This window comes from Chiloscyllium plagiosum, unplaced genomic scaffold, assembly GCF_037043375.1.
Source record: "Chiloscyllium plagiosum isolate Xiang-an unplaced genomic scaffold, Cpla_swu_hap1 HiC_scaffold_8, whole genome shotgun sequence".
NCBI lineage: Eukaryota > Metazoa > Chordata > Chondrichthyes > Orectolobiformes > Hemiscylliidae > Chiloscyllium > Chiloscyllium plagiosum.
In genome coordinates this window covers 92925463-92941208 of record NW_028270146.1, presented here as the reverse complement: position 1 = coordinate 92941208, position 15746 = coordinate 92925463, and the positions used below count along the sequence as shown (strand labels likewise).

The 15746-nt window shown below is 41.2% G+C and overlaps 1 protein-coding gene across 6 annotated transcripts in view; it reads left to right on the top strand.

Moving 5' to 3' along the window:
* The window catches only part of pacs2 (phosphofurin acidic cluster sorting protein 2), a 297732-nt gene that overhangs the window by 186452 nt on the left and 95534 nt on the right, over positions 1 to 15746 (top strand). For all 6 annotated transcript variants that reach the window (XM_043698194.2, XM_043698193.2, XM_043698192.2 and 3 more), the window contains 6 exons: positions 5766 to 5891; positions 6356 to 6518; positions 11632 to 11705; positions 12988 to 13068; positions 14740 to 14799; positions 15208 to 15365. In XM_043698194.2, coding sequence (XP_043554129.1) covers positions 5766 to 5891; positions 6356 to 6518; positions 11632 to 11705; positions 12988 to 13068; positions 14740 to 14799; positions 15208 to 15365 — 662 coding nt within the window. The remainder of the gene's footprint in view (positions 1 to 5765; positions 5892 to 6355; positions 6519 to 11631; positions 11706 to 12987; positions 13069 to 14739; positions 14800 to 15207; positions 15366 to 15746) is intronic.

The following is a 15746-nucleotide window of genomic DNA, read 5'->3' as shown; positions in this document are numbered from 1 at the left end:
GCAGATGCCTAAGAGAAAGACCACGGAACGAGGACATACCACAACCAAAAGGACTAGCCACACTACCATACATCAGGAGCATCTCGGAACTGACTGCCAGACTACTGCGACCCCTAGGACTCATAACAGCACACAAACCAACAGCCACGCTCAGACAACAACTCACCAGAACGAAGGACCCGATACCCAACATGAGCAAGACGAATGTAGTGTACAAAATACCATGCAAGGACTGCACTAAACACTATATAGGACAAACAGGAAGACAGCTAACAATCCGCATACATGAACATCAACTAGCCACGAAACGACACGACCAGCTATCCTTAGTAGCCACACACGCAGACAACAAGCAACATGAATTCGACTGGGACAATACTACTATCATAGGGCAAGCCAGACAGAGAACAGCCAGGGAATTCCTAGAGGCATGGCATTCATCCACAAACTCCATCAACAAACACATCGACCTGGACCCAATATACCAACCACTACAGCAGACAGCTGAAACTGACAACCGGAAGCGGCAGGGACAGACCACTATAAACACCGGAGGAAACATCAAAGAAGCGCTTTGCAGGAGGCTCCCAAGCACTGATGATGTCGCCTAGCCAGGGGACGAAACGTTTGCAACAAAAACTTCCAGCTCAGTGAACAGAACCACAACATAAAGCTTCCTCATAATGACTTTTCATGACAGAAACAGAAATTACTGAAGAAACTCAGCAGGACTGAGGGCATCTGTGGAGAGAAAGCCGAGTCAGCATTTCAGGCCCAGTGATAATTCTTCAGAACCCTTTCTGTAATGACTTAGACATGTCTTCAAGAAATCAACTGAGAGGAATATAAAAGTGACCATTTTAAATTAAACAAGAAAGAATTGCATCTGGTGCAACTGGAAAAGAAAATAACAACCTCACAACATGTGCCATTTGGCACAATATTTTGGTATCGTGCTGTAACACTTCACAACCTGTTTCCACTGACTGTACCCTTCGTACTTGTTGCTGAAGCTCCAACCTATGAAAACCCTTTGTAGTTTTAAAATGTTACTTCTATGTCATCTTAATTCCTTTGCATTTTCCTCTTAAATGTCTTCCATTTGAATTAGCGGATGAACCTAGTCTTTAGCAATGAATTGCTGAAGTACTCAATAGGCCAGGAAGCCTTTGTGGTGTGAGAAACAGTTACTGTTTCAGAAGAACTTCGAAAAGATGGAAGTATAATTTTGAGGCAGTTGAAAGGGGTGGGTGGAGAGACGGGCTGAAGAAAGAACAAAAGGTAAGGTCTATGTCTGGTGTAGGGCAGGAGAGATAAAATGACAAGAGGTGGTGTGCTAAGTGAAAGGGAGTGCTAGTGGAATAACTAAGAAATCAGTGACCTGCCTGGCAGAGGTAAGAATTTTAGGCTGATGAGCTGCTGCAATCTGGAAACCAATTTAAGAGAAAAAGAGATGAAAACCAATATCTATGAATTGTGAGAGCAAAACAAAATGAGGACAAGCATTGCAACCTGAAGTTGTTGAACTCTAAGTCCATAAGACTGTAGAGAATACATTCAAAAGATGTGCTTCTTTCTTTTAGCTTGCATTGACCTTCATTGAAACACATGAGGAGGCTCAGGGCAGAAAAATCAATGAAAGTAAGATTGGGAATTAATCTGACACAAAGTTTGGTATTGTGCTAATGATTGAACAGACAGGTTCCACAAAGCAATTGCCCAGTCTGTTATTGACCACACTAATGCAACTCTTGAGCAGTAAATTAAAAGAAATTCATGCATATTTGTGTTTAACCTGGAAGGACTGTTTGGGGGCTTAGTTGATGAAGGGAGAGAAGGTAAAATGGCAGGTGTTACGTGTTCTGTGCTTGCATTGGAAAGATAGGAATGGGAGAAGGTTGCGGAATAATTGAAGAGTAGATCAAGATGTTGCAGTGGAAATTGTATCTTCAAATGTTGAAAAGGAGGACGTGAGTTTGGTGTCAGCATTAATAGTGGAAATGGTGTAATCCAGTGAATTTGCAGGCTAGTTGGTGAAAAGTGGTGGAGAGCCTGATTATGATTTTTGGAGCGGGGAAGGAGTGAAAGCAGAAGTATGGGGAACAAACCTGTTGGGCAGTGTGTTGGGGGCCTGAGTTGAGTTAAAAGTAAGACATCAGAAATATATCTGTGGAAGGTTATGGGTGGCACAGTGGCCCAGTGGTTAGCACTGCTGCCTCAACGCCAGAGACCCGGGTTCAATTCCCGCCTCGGGCAACCTTCTGTGTGGAGTTTGCACGTTCTCCCCATGTCTGCGTGGGTTTCCTCCGGGTGTTCCGGTTTCCTCCCACAGTCCAAAGATGTGCAGGTCAGGTGAATTGGCCATGCTAAATTTGCCTGTAGTGTTAGGTGCATTAGTCAGGGGTGAATGTAGTGGAATGGGTCTGGGTGGGTTGCTCTTCAGTGGGTTGGTGTGGACTTGGGCTGAAGGGCCTGTTTCCACACTGTAGGTAATCTAATCTAATCTTAAAAAAAAGTGAAGAATAAACTGGAAGACTGAAATTAAGTCCTAACATAAAGTGGGATGTGAGCAAGTGCAGTTGTGGTGGCTGTGGGATTCAGTCGATAGAAAGAATCACATTGGTGATAACTAATCACTTACAAATGGACAGAGAAAAGCCAAGGAAAGGAAAGCATGATTCTGAGGTGGACCAGTCCAAGTGAGAAAAGAATGAAAATTGGAAGCAAAGTTATTGAAAATTTCCACTCCAGGGCATGATTATGGGCACTGATATAATTATAAACTTACTTTAAGATAGGTGAAGGAAGTACATCTGCAGCCTAAATGTTCCACATATGCCAAATAAATGCAGATAAGGATCCCTAGTGTGTCTCTCCCAGCAACCTTTTTACTTGGAGGAAGTGAATCGAGTTAATAGAGGAGATGTTTCATGTGAGAAGAATTCACCCAGGTAGAGAGGATGTTGGTGGATTGACAGATGGACTGAATTTTCATTCAAGGAAGAAGCAAAGAGCAGAGGCAATGGACAATCATATGGGATTGTAGGGGTAGAGATATTTCACCACTGTGGTGAATAGGGGATGGTCAGGGTCAAGAAATCTGAAACTGTTGAAGTGATAGAGGCTGTCAGAAGAGTTACGGATGCAACTGGGAAGAGACTGGACAAGGGAAGAAGAAATTGAGCCAAGTTAGGAAGAAGTCGAAGAGTGTGGTGCTGGAAAAGCACAGCCGGTTAGGCAGCATTCGAGGAGCAGGAAAATCGACGTTTCAGGCATAAGCCTTTCATGAGGAATATCGATGATCAGAAGTTAGGAGGAAGTCAATTCATGGGGCAGCAATACGCAGAAGTATTACATCAGCCAGGTCTTTCCTGTTTTGGATCTTGGAAAGGAGGTGTAAGTGGCCTTTATATGTTCGGAATACAATGAGGTTAGAGGCCTCGGAGTGAACAGTCTCCTGGGGCAATGAAGTTAGTGCCACATCTGGAACTGAAGCTTGATATTTGGCAGTGGAATCATGATCCAGGAAGAGATGGAAGGAAAGGAAGTGATGATAAATTGACATTTAGTCTCTGCAAAGTAGAGACTGATGCTATTGCTCAAAAAGTTAGTGCATTGCATATTTCTGACACAAAGAAGAGTTGCAAATGTTAGAAATATGTTGGCTTCCAACATTTGAATACAATCAAAATTCACCATGACACACTGGCTGGCCTGATCATTGTTTAAAAAATAATTAGGATCACTCTGCCTTTACATTCATAAAGCATGAATTGTGATTAGCCTTCCGATGATTTTTTTCAAAATAATAATAGCACTTGTGCTTTCCAGTAGGCAAAATAGTTTCTAATTAATAGGTGTATATAATGAAAGTGATTTCCATTTTGTGCCTGTAACCAATTCTGATTTAATTAGTCAAGCTTCAATTCTTTGAAAGTTCTCTAACTTGTAAAACTTCCTGTCTTTATACTCCCAAAATGGTGAATTAACAATTAGTGTGTCTGTCATGATAGACTATACCTTTGTCCTTCCATGCTTTACTTCATAAAGAGAGAAAATTGTTGGTCTGAAAATGATAATTTAGTCTTATCAAACTTACTCCACAGTGACACTCACTGGGTACATGTTCTTTCCCTATCTGTAGATGTGTAGAGTTCTGGGAGAAACATATAAAGAGGAATAAAACCCCAGGGTCAGTTGGGAAAAATATTCTCTCTATCTGTCACCTCAAATCAATTTAGAGATTCAGATGAACCATATCTACAATAACCTTCATATATAATTTCTGTCCCTGGTTTCTCTTCTACATGTGGGCAAACAGTGCTCATTGCACCATTCAGCAATGCATCCTATAGCTTCAATGTTCTCTGGGAAAAGAAGAGTTTGTTCTTTTCTCTTTAAGCAATGATCACTGCTGTTAGTGGTGTGGCAGAGTCCTTGAGGATGAGAATGAATTTGCATCCTTGTCTCCTCACATCGATAATTCCTAGTCTTGTCATTTTGTCGGTAAGCCTCTCAGGAAGGTTGGATGCTGCCCATTAACAAGTGAAGGAATGTAAACAATGTGGTAGGCTGGTAACTCTCAAAAGGTTGAAACTATGAGGAACTTAAGATCATGGGTTCCTCAGACTTGAAGGGGGTAAGTGGAGGGAGCCAGTTTATGTGAATTATTTAATACTACAGGTAAGGTAAGCAGTGTTCCATTGAGAGAAAGAAGAACAGTCAGAAAAATGCATGACTTCAAACTGAACATAAGTAAATTTGGAGCTGATAGATTTCTTTTTCTTAATCCAAAATTAAATCTGACTTCTGGGCAAGATGGTGGCAGTAAGGAACAAAAACAAACAGAAATTACTGGAAAAGCTCAGCAGAATGTTCTGAAGAAGACTCACAGGATCCAAAATGTTAATTCTACTTTCTCTCCGTAGATGCTGCCAGACCTGCTGCATTTTTCCAGCCATTTCTGTTTTTGTTTCTAATTTCCAGCATCTGTAATTCATTGGTTTGTTTATTTGGTGTAGGCAAGAATCAGGCCTCATTTCAGAGACATCTTTAGATTGTAATGGTTGATGTGTTTCTGAATAGATGGGCTAAGGTGAACTTGCTCACCACCTTATCTTGCATAAATTAGGCAGTTTTTTAAAAAAAGTAAATGTTGACATATGAAAAGACTTCATTATCTCAGTCATCCTGAGGTATTTAGACAGGTGTGATAAAGCAATTCAATTAAAATGTTTCATTTTTGATACAAGTATTCTCTTCTTCCATTCGGCTCCCACACTTAATCTTATTTTTCTAAGCAGTTTTATTCTAATGTGTACTTGTGATGTAACTTATAATAGGGTGCCTGTGTACTTTGCTGAGGATCTGAGGATAACAATCTCTGAAAAGATTTGTGTATACTGTAACAAGTGCTAATTAACATGGGATTGAACAGTGATATTTCATCTTCTGGTCCTCTTTCCTGTGCAGGTCACATGATAACTGTGGGATCACCCTCCATCATGCGCACTCTCCCCCTGCTGAACTCTCTCTCAGATAGTCACCCCTGTCAATTTCATGAGATGTCTGTCCCACCAACAGCTACCTTTTCACCTACTAAGGAAAGGTTTATGCAGAGGGCCATTGGAATTCATTTGAGTTACCAGCTATCTTGTTTGCTTTTTGCAGGCTCTCCAGCATAATGGGCTTTAGTGGAAATTTCCACTTGGTGAACCCACTCACTTTGATGCTTTTCTACAATTTATGGCTTTTCTTTTCAACAGTATCCTCATTTCCTCAAAAGAGAAGGCAACAAGCTGCAAATCATGCTTCAGAGACGAAAGCGATACAAGAACAGGACCATTCTGGGATACAAGACCCTGGCAGTTGGATCTATCAATATGGCAGAGGTGAGACAGAGGGTAAAGGAATCAAACTGAGGCAGCCTTTTTGTATTGTTCTGGTCCTTGATGCCAAGGTCATTTTGACTCTGTGCAATAAAATAAAATGCATAGTAAGTTGGCAGCCCATTTTATATCTCTACTAATTGTTGTTTCCATTGACTAGCATCAGTCAAAGCAAAAAAGTGAGAGGTGTAAAATGGCTGCCAATTCACTATTATTCATGTTACCTTTCTGATACCTGCACAAAGTTAAAATGATCCCAGTATGTTGACCAGCTCAGCAGAATGATAACAGTATCATCAAGACAGAAGCCATTGGAATTGTGGAAAATAATTGGAAGAATATCAGGAGAGTTTTCTCCCTATAATACTAGAAATTATTTATCCCTCATCAAGTATGACTAAACCAGGAGAGACAGCTATTTACTCATAAGGGTTAACTTTGCTAACTCTTCTCTTCATGTGGTGCAGGTAATGCAACATCCAACGGAAGGTGGCCAGATCCTCACACTGCTCAGTAACCTCAAGCAAGCAGCAGTGAAAGTAGCTGAAATCTGGATCTTTGCACTGTCCAGCCAGCCAATTGATCATGAGGACAGTTCAATGCAGCCAAATCAGAAGATAAAATCAACAGGTGGGGTTGAGTCCTTTTAATAATGTCACCATAGCAATTAGTACTAATGTTAATTGAATTACAGTTAAATGTACTAATAATAGATGCTGCCTTAGTTTACAAAGGTAGACTATATTGATTTAGTGTTTTGCCACAATTGCTCAACAAAGGAGATTCCTGTGATATCTGTAATAATTGCTGTAGTATGGGGTTCTCATGGAGATTAGAGATTCCCTTAATCCCATTATTTCACATTATGCCCACCATCACCACTGTTGGTGATACACTCCAATACTATACAGCTCAGAATGTCCTCCAGATATATTCGGAATTATGATCAGGATCTGCAATTGAGCTACTGGGCATTTCATTTTAGTTCAGTTTCTAAGATCTTCAACTTCTCTTCAGTAGCACTAAGTGGCAAATTTATTATTTTAATGTGCAGAGGTGGTCAAATTATTTAATCTGTCAGTGTTGAACAATCTAAAGCTCAAAGCAGTATTAAGGGCATAAAGCTTTCCCGTAGCACTCTGACCTTCAGTAAACACTTGAAATTTCTGGACCCCTTTGTCACTAAAATTAAGATCAACTGCTGTTTTGCATTTGTTGCACTTCTACTTCTCCTTACCATGGCAACCTTTGCCAAGATTCCCTCTGGCTCTCTCTGCGATTGTTATTTTATTATTCCTCAACAATTTTGCTGCAGTGCATATCTGAGCTCAACTTGTTCATTTTACCCACCTTTAAATCTAGTCAGAGTAAGCTGTTAACATCCCAATATCCATTCTTGGCCTCCATGCTAGCTGGCTCTGTAAATGATTGCATTTCTGGTATTATGCACTTCTATATAAAATCATCCTAACCTCAAAACATAGCATACTTCAATTTACTTCCCTTGTAATCTAACATCTAATTTCCAACCACCATTTCCTCTCAAAAGTTATTTGGCTTGCTGAAACCTCCCAAATCTGAATCCATCTTTGCTGGAGCACGATATTTGATTTTCTCCAATTTGGATCCGCCCCACATAACCACAGTACTGAAACAGGTCTAAATCAAAATTACAAATTATCTCCTAACTCTTTTCAACTTCCTCACCAGAGTTAACCTCCCCTTTCTCTTCCAGTACTCCTTACCTGTTGCCCAGATCAGTGGAATTGCCCACCTGACTATCTATGTGGAAGCATGGAGGCTCAGTAGTTAGCACTGCTGTCTCACATCACTAGGGACACTGGTTCAATTCCATACTCAAATGAATGGCCCTGTGGCATTTGCGCATTCTCCCCACGTCTGTGTGGGTTTCCCTGCAGATACTTTGGTTTTCTGCTGTCCAAAGATGTGCAGGTTGGGTGGTTTGGCCGTGGGAATTACAGGGATAGGTATGGGAGTGGGTCTGGGTGGGATGTTCCTTGGAGGGTCGGTGTGGACTCTGAGTCATAGAGATGTACAGCATGGAAACAGGCCTTTCGGTCCAACCCATCCATGCTGACCAGATATCCCAACCCAATCTAGTCCCACCTGCCAGTACCTGGCCCATATCCCTCCAAACCCTTCCTATTCATATACCCATCCAAATGCCTCTTAAATGTACCAGCCTCCACCACTTTCTCTGGCAGTTCATTCCATACCTGTACCACACTCTGTGTAAAAAAAAAAACCTTGCCCCTTAGGTCTCCTTTATATCTTTCCCCTCTCACCCTAAACCTATGCCTTCTAGTTCTGGACTCCCTGACCCATGGAAAATACTTTGCCTATTTACCCTATCCATGCCCCTCATAATTTTGTAAACCTCTATAAGGTCACCCCTCAGCCTCCGACGATCCAGGGAAAACAGCCCCAGCCTGTTCAGCCTCTCCCTATAGCTCAAATCCTCCAACCCTGGCAACATCCTTGTACATTTTTTCTGAACCCTTTCAAGTTTCACAACATCTTTCCGATAGGACGGAGACCAGAATTGCACGCACTATTCCTACAGTGGCCTAACCAATGTCCAGTACAGCTGCAACATAGACCTCCCAACTCCTGTACTCAATACTCTGACCAATAAAAGAAAGCATACTAAACGCTGCCTTCACTATCCTATCTACCTGCGACTCCACTTTCATGGAGCTTTGAACCTGCACTCCAAGGTCTCTTTGTTCAGCAACATTCCCTAGGACCTTGCCATTAAGTGTAAAAGTCCTGCTAAGTTTTGCTTTCCCAAAATGCAGCATCTCGCATTTATCTGAATTAAATTCCATCTGCCACTTCTCAGTCCATTGGCCCATCTGGTCGAGATCCCGTTGTAACCCTCTTCACTGTCCACTACACCTCCAATTTTGGCGTCATCTGCAAACTTAATAACTACCTCTTATGCTTGCATTCAAATCATTTATGTAAATGACAAAAAGTAGAGGACCCAGCACCGATCCTTGTGGCACTCCACTGGCCACAGGCCTCCAGTCTGGAAAACAACCCTCCACCACCACCACTCTCTGTCTTCTACCTTTGAGCCAGTCCTGTATCCAAATGGCTAGTTCTCCCTATATTCCGTGAGATCTAACCTTGCTAATCAGTCTCCCATGGGGAACCTTGTCGAACGCCTTACTGAAGTCCATATAGATTACATCTTATGGTCTGCCTTCACCAATCCTCTTTGTTACTTCTTCAAAAAGCTCAATCAAGTTTGTGAGACATGATTTCACACGCTCAAAAGCATGGTGACTATCCCTAATCAGTCCTTGCCTTTCCAAATACATGTACATCCTGTCTCTCAGGATTCCCTCCAACAACTTGCCCACCACCGAGTTCAGGCTCACCGGTCTATAGTTCCCCAGCTTGTCCTTACCATCCTTCTTAAACAGTGGCACCAAGTTTGCCAACCTCCAGTCTTCCGGCACCTCACCAGTGACTATCGATGATACAAATATCTCAGCAAAAGGCCCAGCAATCACTTCTCTTGCTTCCCAAAGAGTTCTCGAGTACACCTGATCAGGTCCTGGGGACTTATCCACCTTTACCCGTTTCGAGACATCCAGTACTTCCTCCTTTGTAATCTGGACGTTTTGCAAGATGTTACCATCTATTTCCCCATAGTCTATATCTTCCATATCCTTTTCCACAGTAAATACTGATGCAAAATACTAATTTAGTATCTCCCCCATTTTCTGCGGCCTCACACAAAGGCCGCCTTGCTGATCTTTGAGGGGTCATATTCTCTCCCTAGTTACCCTTTTGTCCTTAATGGATTTGTAAAAACCCTTTGGATTCTCCTTAATTTTATTTGCCAAAGCTATCTCATGTCCCCTTTTTGCCCTCCCGATTTCCCTCTTAAGTATGCTCCTACTTCCTTTATACTCTTCTAAGGATTCACTCGATCTATCCTGTTTATACCTTACATATGCTTCCTCCTTTTTCTTAACCAGACCCTCAATTTCTTTAGTCATCCAGCATTCTCTGTACGTACCAGCCTTCCCTTTCACCTGAGCAGGAATATACTTTCTCTGGATTCTTGTTATCTCATTTCTGAAGGCTTCCCATTTTCCAGCTGTCCCTTTACCTGCGAACATCTGCCCCCAATCAGCTTTCAAAAGCTCTTGCCTAATACTGTCAAAACTGGCCTTTCTCCAATTTAGAACTTCAACTTTTAGATCTGACCTATCCTTTTCCATCACTACTTTAAATCTAATAGAATTATGGTCGCTGGCCCCAAAGTGTTCCCCTGACACCTCAGTCAACTGCCCTGCCTTATTTCCCAAGAGTAAGTGAGGATTTGCACCTTCTCTAGTAGGTACATCCACATACTGAATCAGAAAATGTTCTTGTACACACTTAACAAATTCCTCTCCATCTAAACCTTTAACACTATGGCAGTCCCAGTCTATGTTTGGGAAGTTAAAATCCCCTACCATAACTACCCTATTATTCTTACAGATAGCTGAGATTGCCTTAATAGTTTGCTTCTCAATTTTCCTCTGACTATTAGGGGATCTATAATAAAATTCCAATAAGGTCATCATCCCTTTCTTATTTCTCAGTTCCACCCAAATAACTTCCCTAGATGTATTTCTGGGAATATCCTCCCACAGCACAGCAGTAATGCTATCCCTTATCAAAAATGCCACTTCCCCATCTCTCTTGCCTCCCTTTCTATCCTTCCTGGAACATTAAGCTGCCAGTCCTGCCCATCCCTGAGCCATGTTTTTGTAATTGCTATGACATTTCAGTCCCATGTTCCTAACTATGCCCTGAGTTCATCTGCCTTCCCTGTTGGGCCCCTTGCATTGAAATAAGTGCAGTTTAATTTATTAGTCCTACCTTGTCCCTGTCTGCCCTGACTGTTTGACTCACTTCTGTTCTGTTCTCACATCTCCCTGGGTCCCACCCCCCCCCCCCACCTTACAAGTTTGAACCCTCCCGAGCAGCTCTAGCAAATTTCCCTGCCAGTATATTCGTCCCCTTCCAATTTAGGTGCAATCCGTCCTTCTTGTACAGGTCACTTTTACCCCAAAAGAGATTCCAATGATCCAAAAATGTGAATCCTTCTCCCATACACCAGCTCCTCAGCCATGCATTCATCTGCTCTATCCTCCTATTCCTGCCCTCACTAGCTCATAGCACTGGGAGTAATCCAGATATTACTATCTGTGAGGACCTCCTTTTTAAATTTCTGCCTAACTCCCTGTAATCTCCGTTCAGAATCTCATCCTTTTCCCTTCCTAAGTAGTTGGTTCCAGAATGGACAATGACCTCTTGCTGGCCCCTCTCCCCCGTGAGAACATTCTGCACCCTCTCTGAGACATCCTTGATCCTGGCACCAGGGAAGCAACACACCATTCTGCGTGTTCGCTGATGGCCACAGAAATGTCTGTCTGTACCTCGGACTACAGAATCCCCTAACACAATTGATCTCTTGGAAGCCATCGTACCCCTCATTGCATGAGAACCAGTCTCAATACCAGAAACTTGGCTGTTTGTGCAATGTGAATTGATGGGTTGAATGCCAGCTTCCATACTGTAGGGATTCTATGATTTGGCTTAAGCTCTTGAAGGGATATCTGGTTTAATTCATTAGATTGTCCTATCACATTATTAGCTCTGTTGTATGTATGTGAGCCACAAACCTACAGTTTAAGGTATCTTTGTTATTTCACAGATAATTACTCAGAGGAAGAGTATGAAAGTTTTTCATCTGAACAGGAAGCAAGTGATGATGCAGTCCAAGGACAAGTACGTAACACTGGAAATGTTCACAAATGTTTCTACTTGGGTCCAAAGGGTAGGTATTGGATTAGGAGGGTAGCAGGATAGGTGCTTTGTAAAGGCATGCCAGAATGGAAACTAAGTATGAACCTGGCAATGTTTATTCATTAAGGGCTTTGCAGGAACACTGTAGAGCAGGGTAACAATACGGCAATGGAATAGCAAGTATGGGAAGTAACAGCAAGAGCTGACTTGAGTTGTGCTTCATAGTAACTGACTTACATAATCCGGGTGCTTATGTCTAATTTTTGCAGCTTGATTTCTGATTGGTCGGTTGTAATTTTTTTTTTGAGGTGTGCACGGTTTGGGAGTAGCATGCTTTGATGATCTTACGTGCATATCTTTCTACCGTCATTCACATATACTACAGACTCTAAAGCTGAAGTCATTTCTTTGCTGGGTTTTCAAGAGTTGTGCATAAAATTACTGTGAGCAGATCATGACAAGGCATAGGTTCCCACTAGATAGGCAATATTATACAGAGATTGGGAGGTATAATTTCTTATGTGTACTGTAATCCTACTAATGCTTAGCACAAATTTTTTTGAAAGCACATGATTAAGTTGGAAGCTGTGTATGAAGTAAAAATACAAGACAAAAGTTGGCTGTAAGTGTGACAAGCATTGCCATTTAAGTTTGGTGCTGAACAGAGAAGCCTTTATTACTGCCTTATGTCTAGTGCGATACCAAAACTAATTGTTCCGTTCCCAGTATTGGCATCTCTAACCTCAAATATCACTAATGAAACATAAAGCACAGAAGGAGGCTGTAACCTTTGTGATTGTCCTTTAAAGAAAATATCAAATTATTTCTATTCCTTATTGCCGATAATGAACTCAAAATTAATCAGGAAATACAACTAAGTGTCATTGAACTTAGATGTGGTCGCATATTAAGAATGTAAGCATCAAGAAAGTGCTGTTGTGGTGCAGTGATAATGTTACCTCTGGACCAAAAGGTGCTGGTTCCCGTCCAGCCTGCTGCAGAGGTGTGTCATGATATTGCTGAACAAGTTGACTGAAAATATCTATAAGCATCAGATTGGGGTTTCACAGTACATTTTAAAATACAAGCCATCAATATGTACAAACTGCCTGAATGTTCAATCTCATAGTGTACCAAGCTGCATTGATGTCAGTCTAGTACTGATGTTGAAAGGGAAAAGTGAGAATACACTTGCGAGGAAATGTGTTTGATGCACTGCATCTTGAAAAACACAGGACAGTGATTTTATGTTTATCTTTTTGAGGATATGGATGATGATGAATATGATATGGGCAAGCCGAAAAAACAAAGGCGGACAATCGTAAGAACAACCTCAATCACAAGGGTTAGTGGAATTTATATCCCTTTGGCTGATATTAGAGGCATGAAGTGACTGTGAGAATGAATGTTTATGCATCATGACCTGTGCATCCATATATATGATGTGCATGTTTGTGTACATGCTTCTGTGTCCATTTGTATACACATCATATTACATCAAAATTCATTCATACTTCCTGTCAACCACCACCAGATCAATTTGACTCTCTCCATCAGCACTATCATGTTCCACATTACCCAAGAAAGTGGACACAAAATAGGCAAGGCATAATGGCATGTTACATCAAGTTGATTTCAAACCTTGTTGGGATAGTATGCTGGAAAACAAATCTTGCTGTTGTCACAGAATTTAAAGATTTTAAAAAGTATGTAGAATTCCCCAATTTATCCAATCTTCAGATCCAGACTGTCAGCAAGCACAAAGCAGGCTTCTGTACCTAAAATAAAACTTATTTATTACAGGTGATTCTCTCTGTCTCTGTCTCTGTCTCTCTCTCTCTCTGTCTCTCTCTCTCTCTGTCTCTCTCTCTCTCTGTCTTTCTCTCTCTCTCTGTCTCTCTCTGTCTCTCTCTGTCTCTCTCTGTCTCTCTCTGTCTCTCTCTGTCTCTCTCTGTCTCTCCCTGTCTCTCTCTCTCTCTCTGTGTCTCTCTCTCTCTCTCTGTGTCTCTCTCTCTCTCTCTGTGTCTCTCTCTCTCTCTGTGTCTCTCTCTCTCTCTGTGTCTCTCTCTCTCTCTGTGTGTCTCTCTCTCTCTCTCTCTCTCTCTCTCTCTCTCTCTCTCTCGCACATGTGGGTGCATGACCCTACACACAGGAAAAAAAAATGTTATGGATGGAAGGAAAACAGGGCAAGCATTTCATTGGCCATTGTTCATAGGATCTGCTGAGATGGTTCTTGTGCTGATCTGAATGCTGCTACTTAGTCTTCCTTCTCCAGATGCTTTTCCTGATTTGCAAATGCACAGTTGTGGCTGGTTCATAATTATCTGACTTTTTAATTAAAAGTCCCAGCTTACAACAACTGAAGGAAAAATTAGCTGGTTTTCTTTAAGCTTTTACTGCAGAGAACAGTAAGCTCCCGAGCTGATGTTTCTCTCTACTGTTCAGCTACCTGAAAACCAATCACGCAGTTGTTAGCAGGCAGAAGGCCTTTGTCATCAAAAGTTGGTCAATTGGACACAGACCAATCCGCTATTTGTAGTTGGCTCAGTCTCCATTAATACACACCTTTCTGCTTCAATTCATCTGCAAACTACACTTCAGCTACTGCTTGAACAAGCAGCTGTGTAAACTGTGCTTATGATGATTGTCAGGTTACTTGCTTTGAAAATCCTGAAGGCTTGAAGTAATCCTTCAGTAATCTGTGGCTTTTAAAACTGTTCTTCTCCCATCTTGATCCACAATAAAAAAAAACGCAAGAAGTAATGTACGTGGTCTTTGAGGTGAAGTTCTCTCTAATGTTCCTCCAAAGTGATTTATAATTCCCATTCTACACATCCTGTGGGCTCTAAGTGAAATTATTGATCTACCTTACTATTATGAATTATGCATTATGGTCATCTGCATAAACATAAACTTAGGTGGTTGGTAACTTACATGAGTTTGTATTGCTCTGTCCATGGTTGCTTCACTCACTAATTTTTGGAGGCTTAATTGTTCAAATTGTTTTTCCTTCCAGCAACAGAACTTCAAGCAGAAAGTAGTTGCCCTACTGAGACGGTTCAAGGTTTCAGATGAGGTATGTTGATTGGAGTTTTTATTTTTAATGTGGGGTGCAAAATTATGTTATATGCTTATCGTATAAAGTAATTGTATTATGATAAATCAAAACCAAAAGTACATTGCTACTCAAGAGGTTGGTGAATTATTTGTTGGGTGTTGGAGGTGGAGGTGAAAGTCAAGACCAGTTGGTTCCTGTTTATATTTGACGTTTCTGTACATCCTAGCAGAATCACATGTATTTGATACTCTTAATATTCCACAGTTTGACTGATTAGATTCTTTTCCCAGCTTTTTCTGACCTAGGTTGAACAAATCCACTTTTTAAAATGCACTTTGCTTGTACTCACCAATCAAGATAAAGAGAAATGTGCAAACGATGGTTGGAGCAAGGCATTAATGAAATATTTTTGTAAATTTGTTGTAGGTCCTTGATTCGGAGCAGGATCCCACAGACAATGTGCAAGAAGTGGAGGAGGACCTAGACCTGTTGTACGACAGCTTGGATGTGGAAAATCCCAGTGACAGTGGCCCCGACATGGACGATGATGACAGTGTCCTCAGTACTCCAAAACCAAAGCTCAAGTATGAAGGACATTTGTCTCACATTATACTTTGTAATGTTACCCTGCTTGCAGATTATAAATAGTTGGTGCTTATTCAGCAGGTCTGAGTCCCAACTATACTGTAGAAATACTCGTCACTTGAATACTCGAATACAAAATGTTTCTGTATTGGAAATATTTATTTTCAAAATATAATTTCATTGAAAAAACAGAAGATTACATTTGTACAATGTGGTGATGCCAGCTGATGTTTCTACTGGATAAGTCGGATCCCAGAATGAAATGGACTTTTGTTTCATATGGCAGCCTTTCACTCAAGCATTAACAGAAAAGAAATCCAAACCCAGATAGCTTTCAAATGGTGATACATAAATATCAGAATGTATGGCAAAACATAATC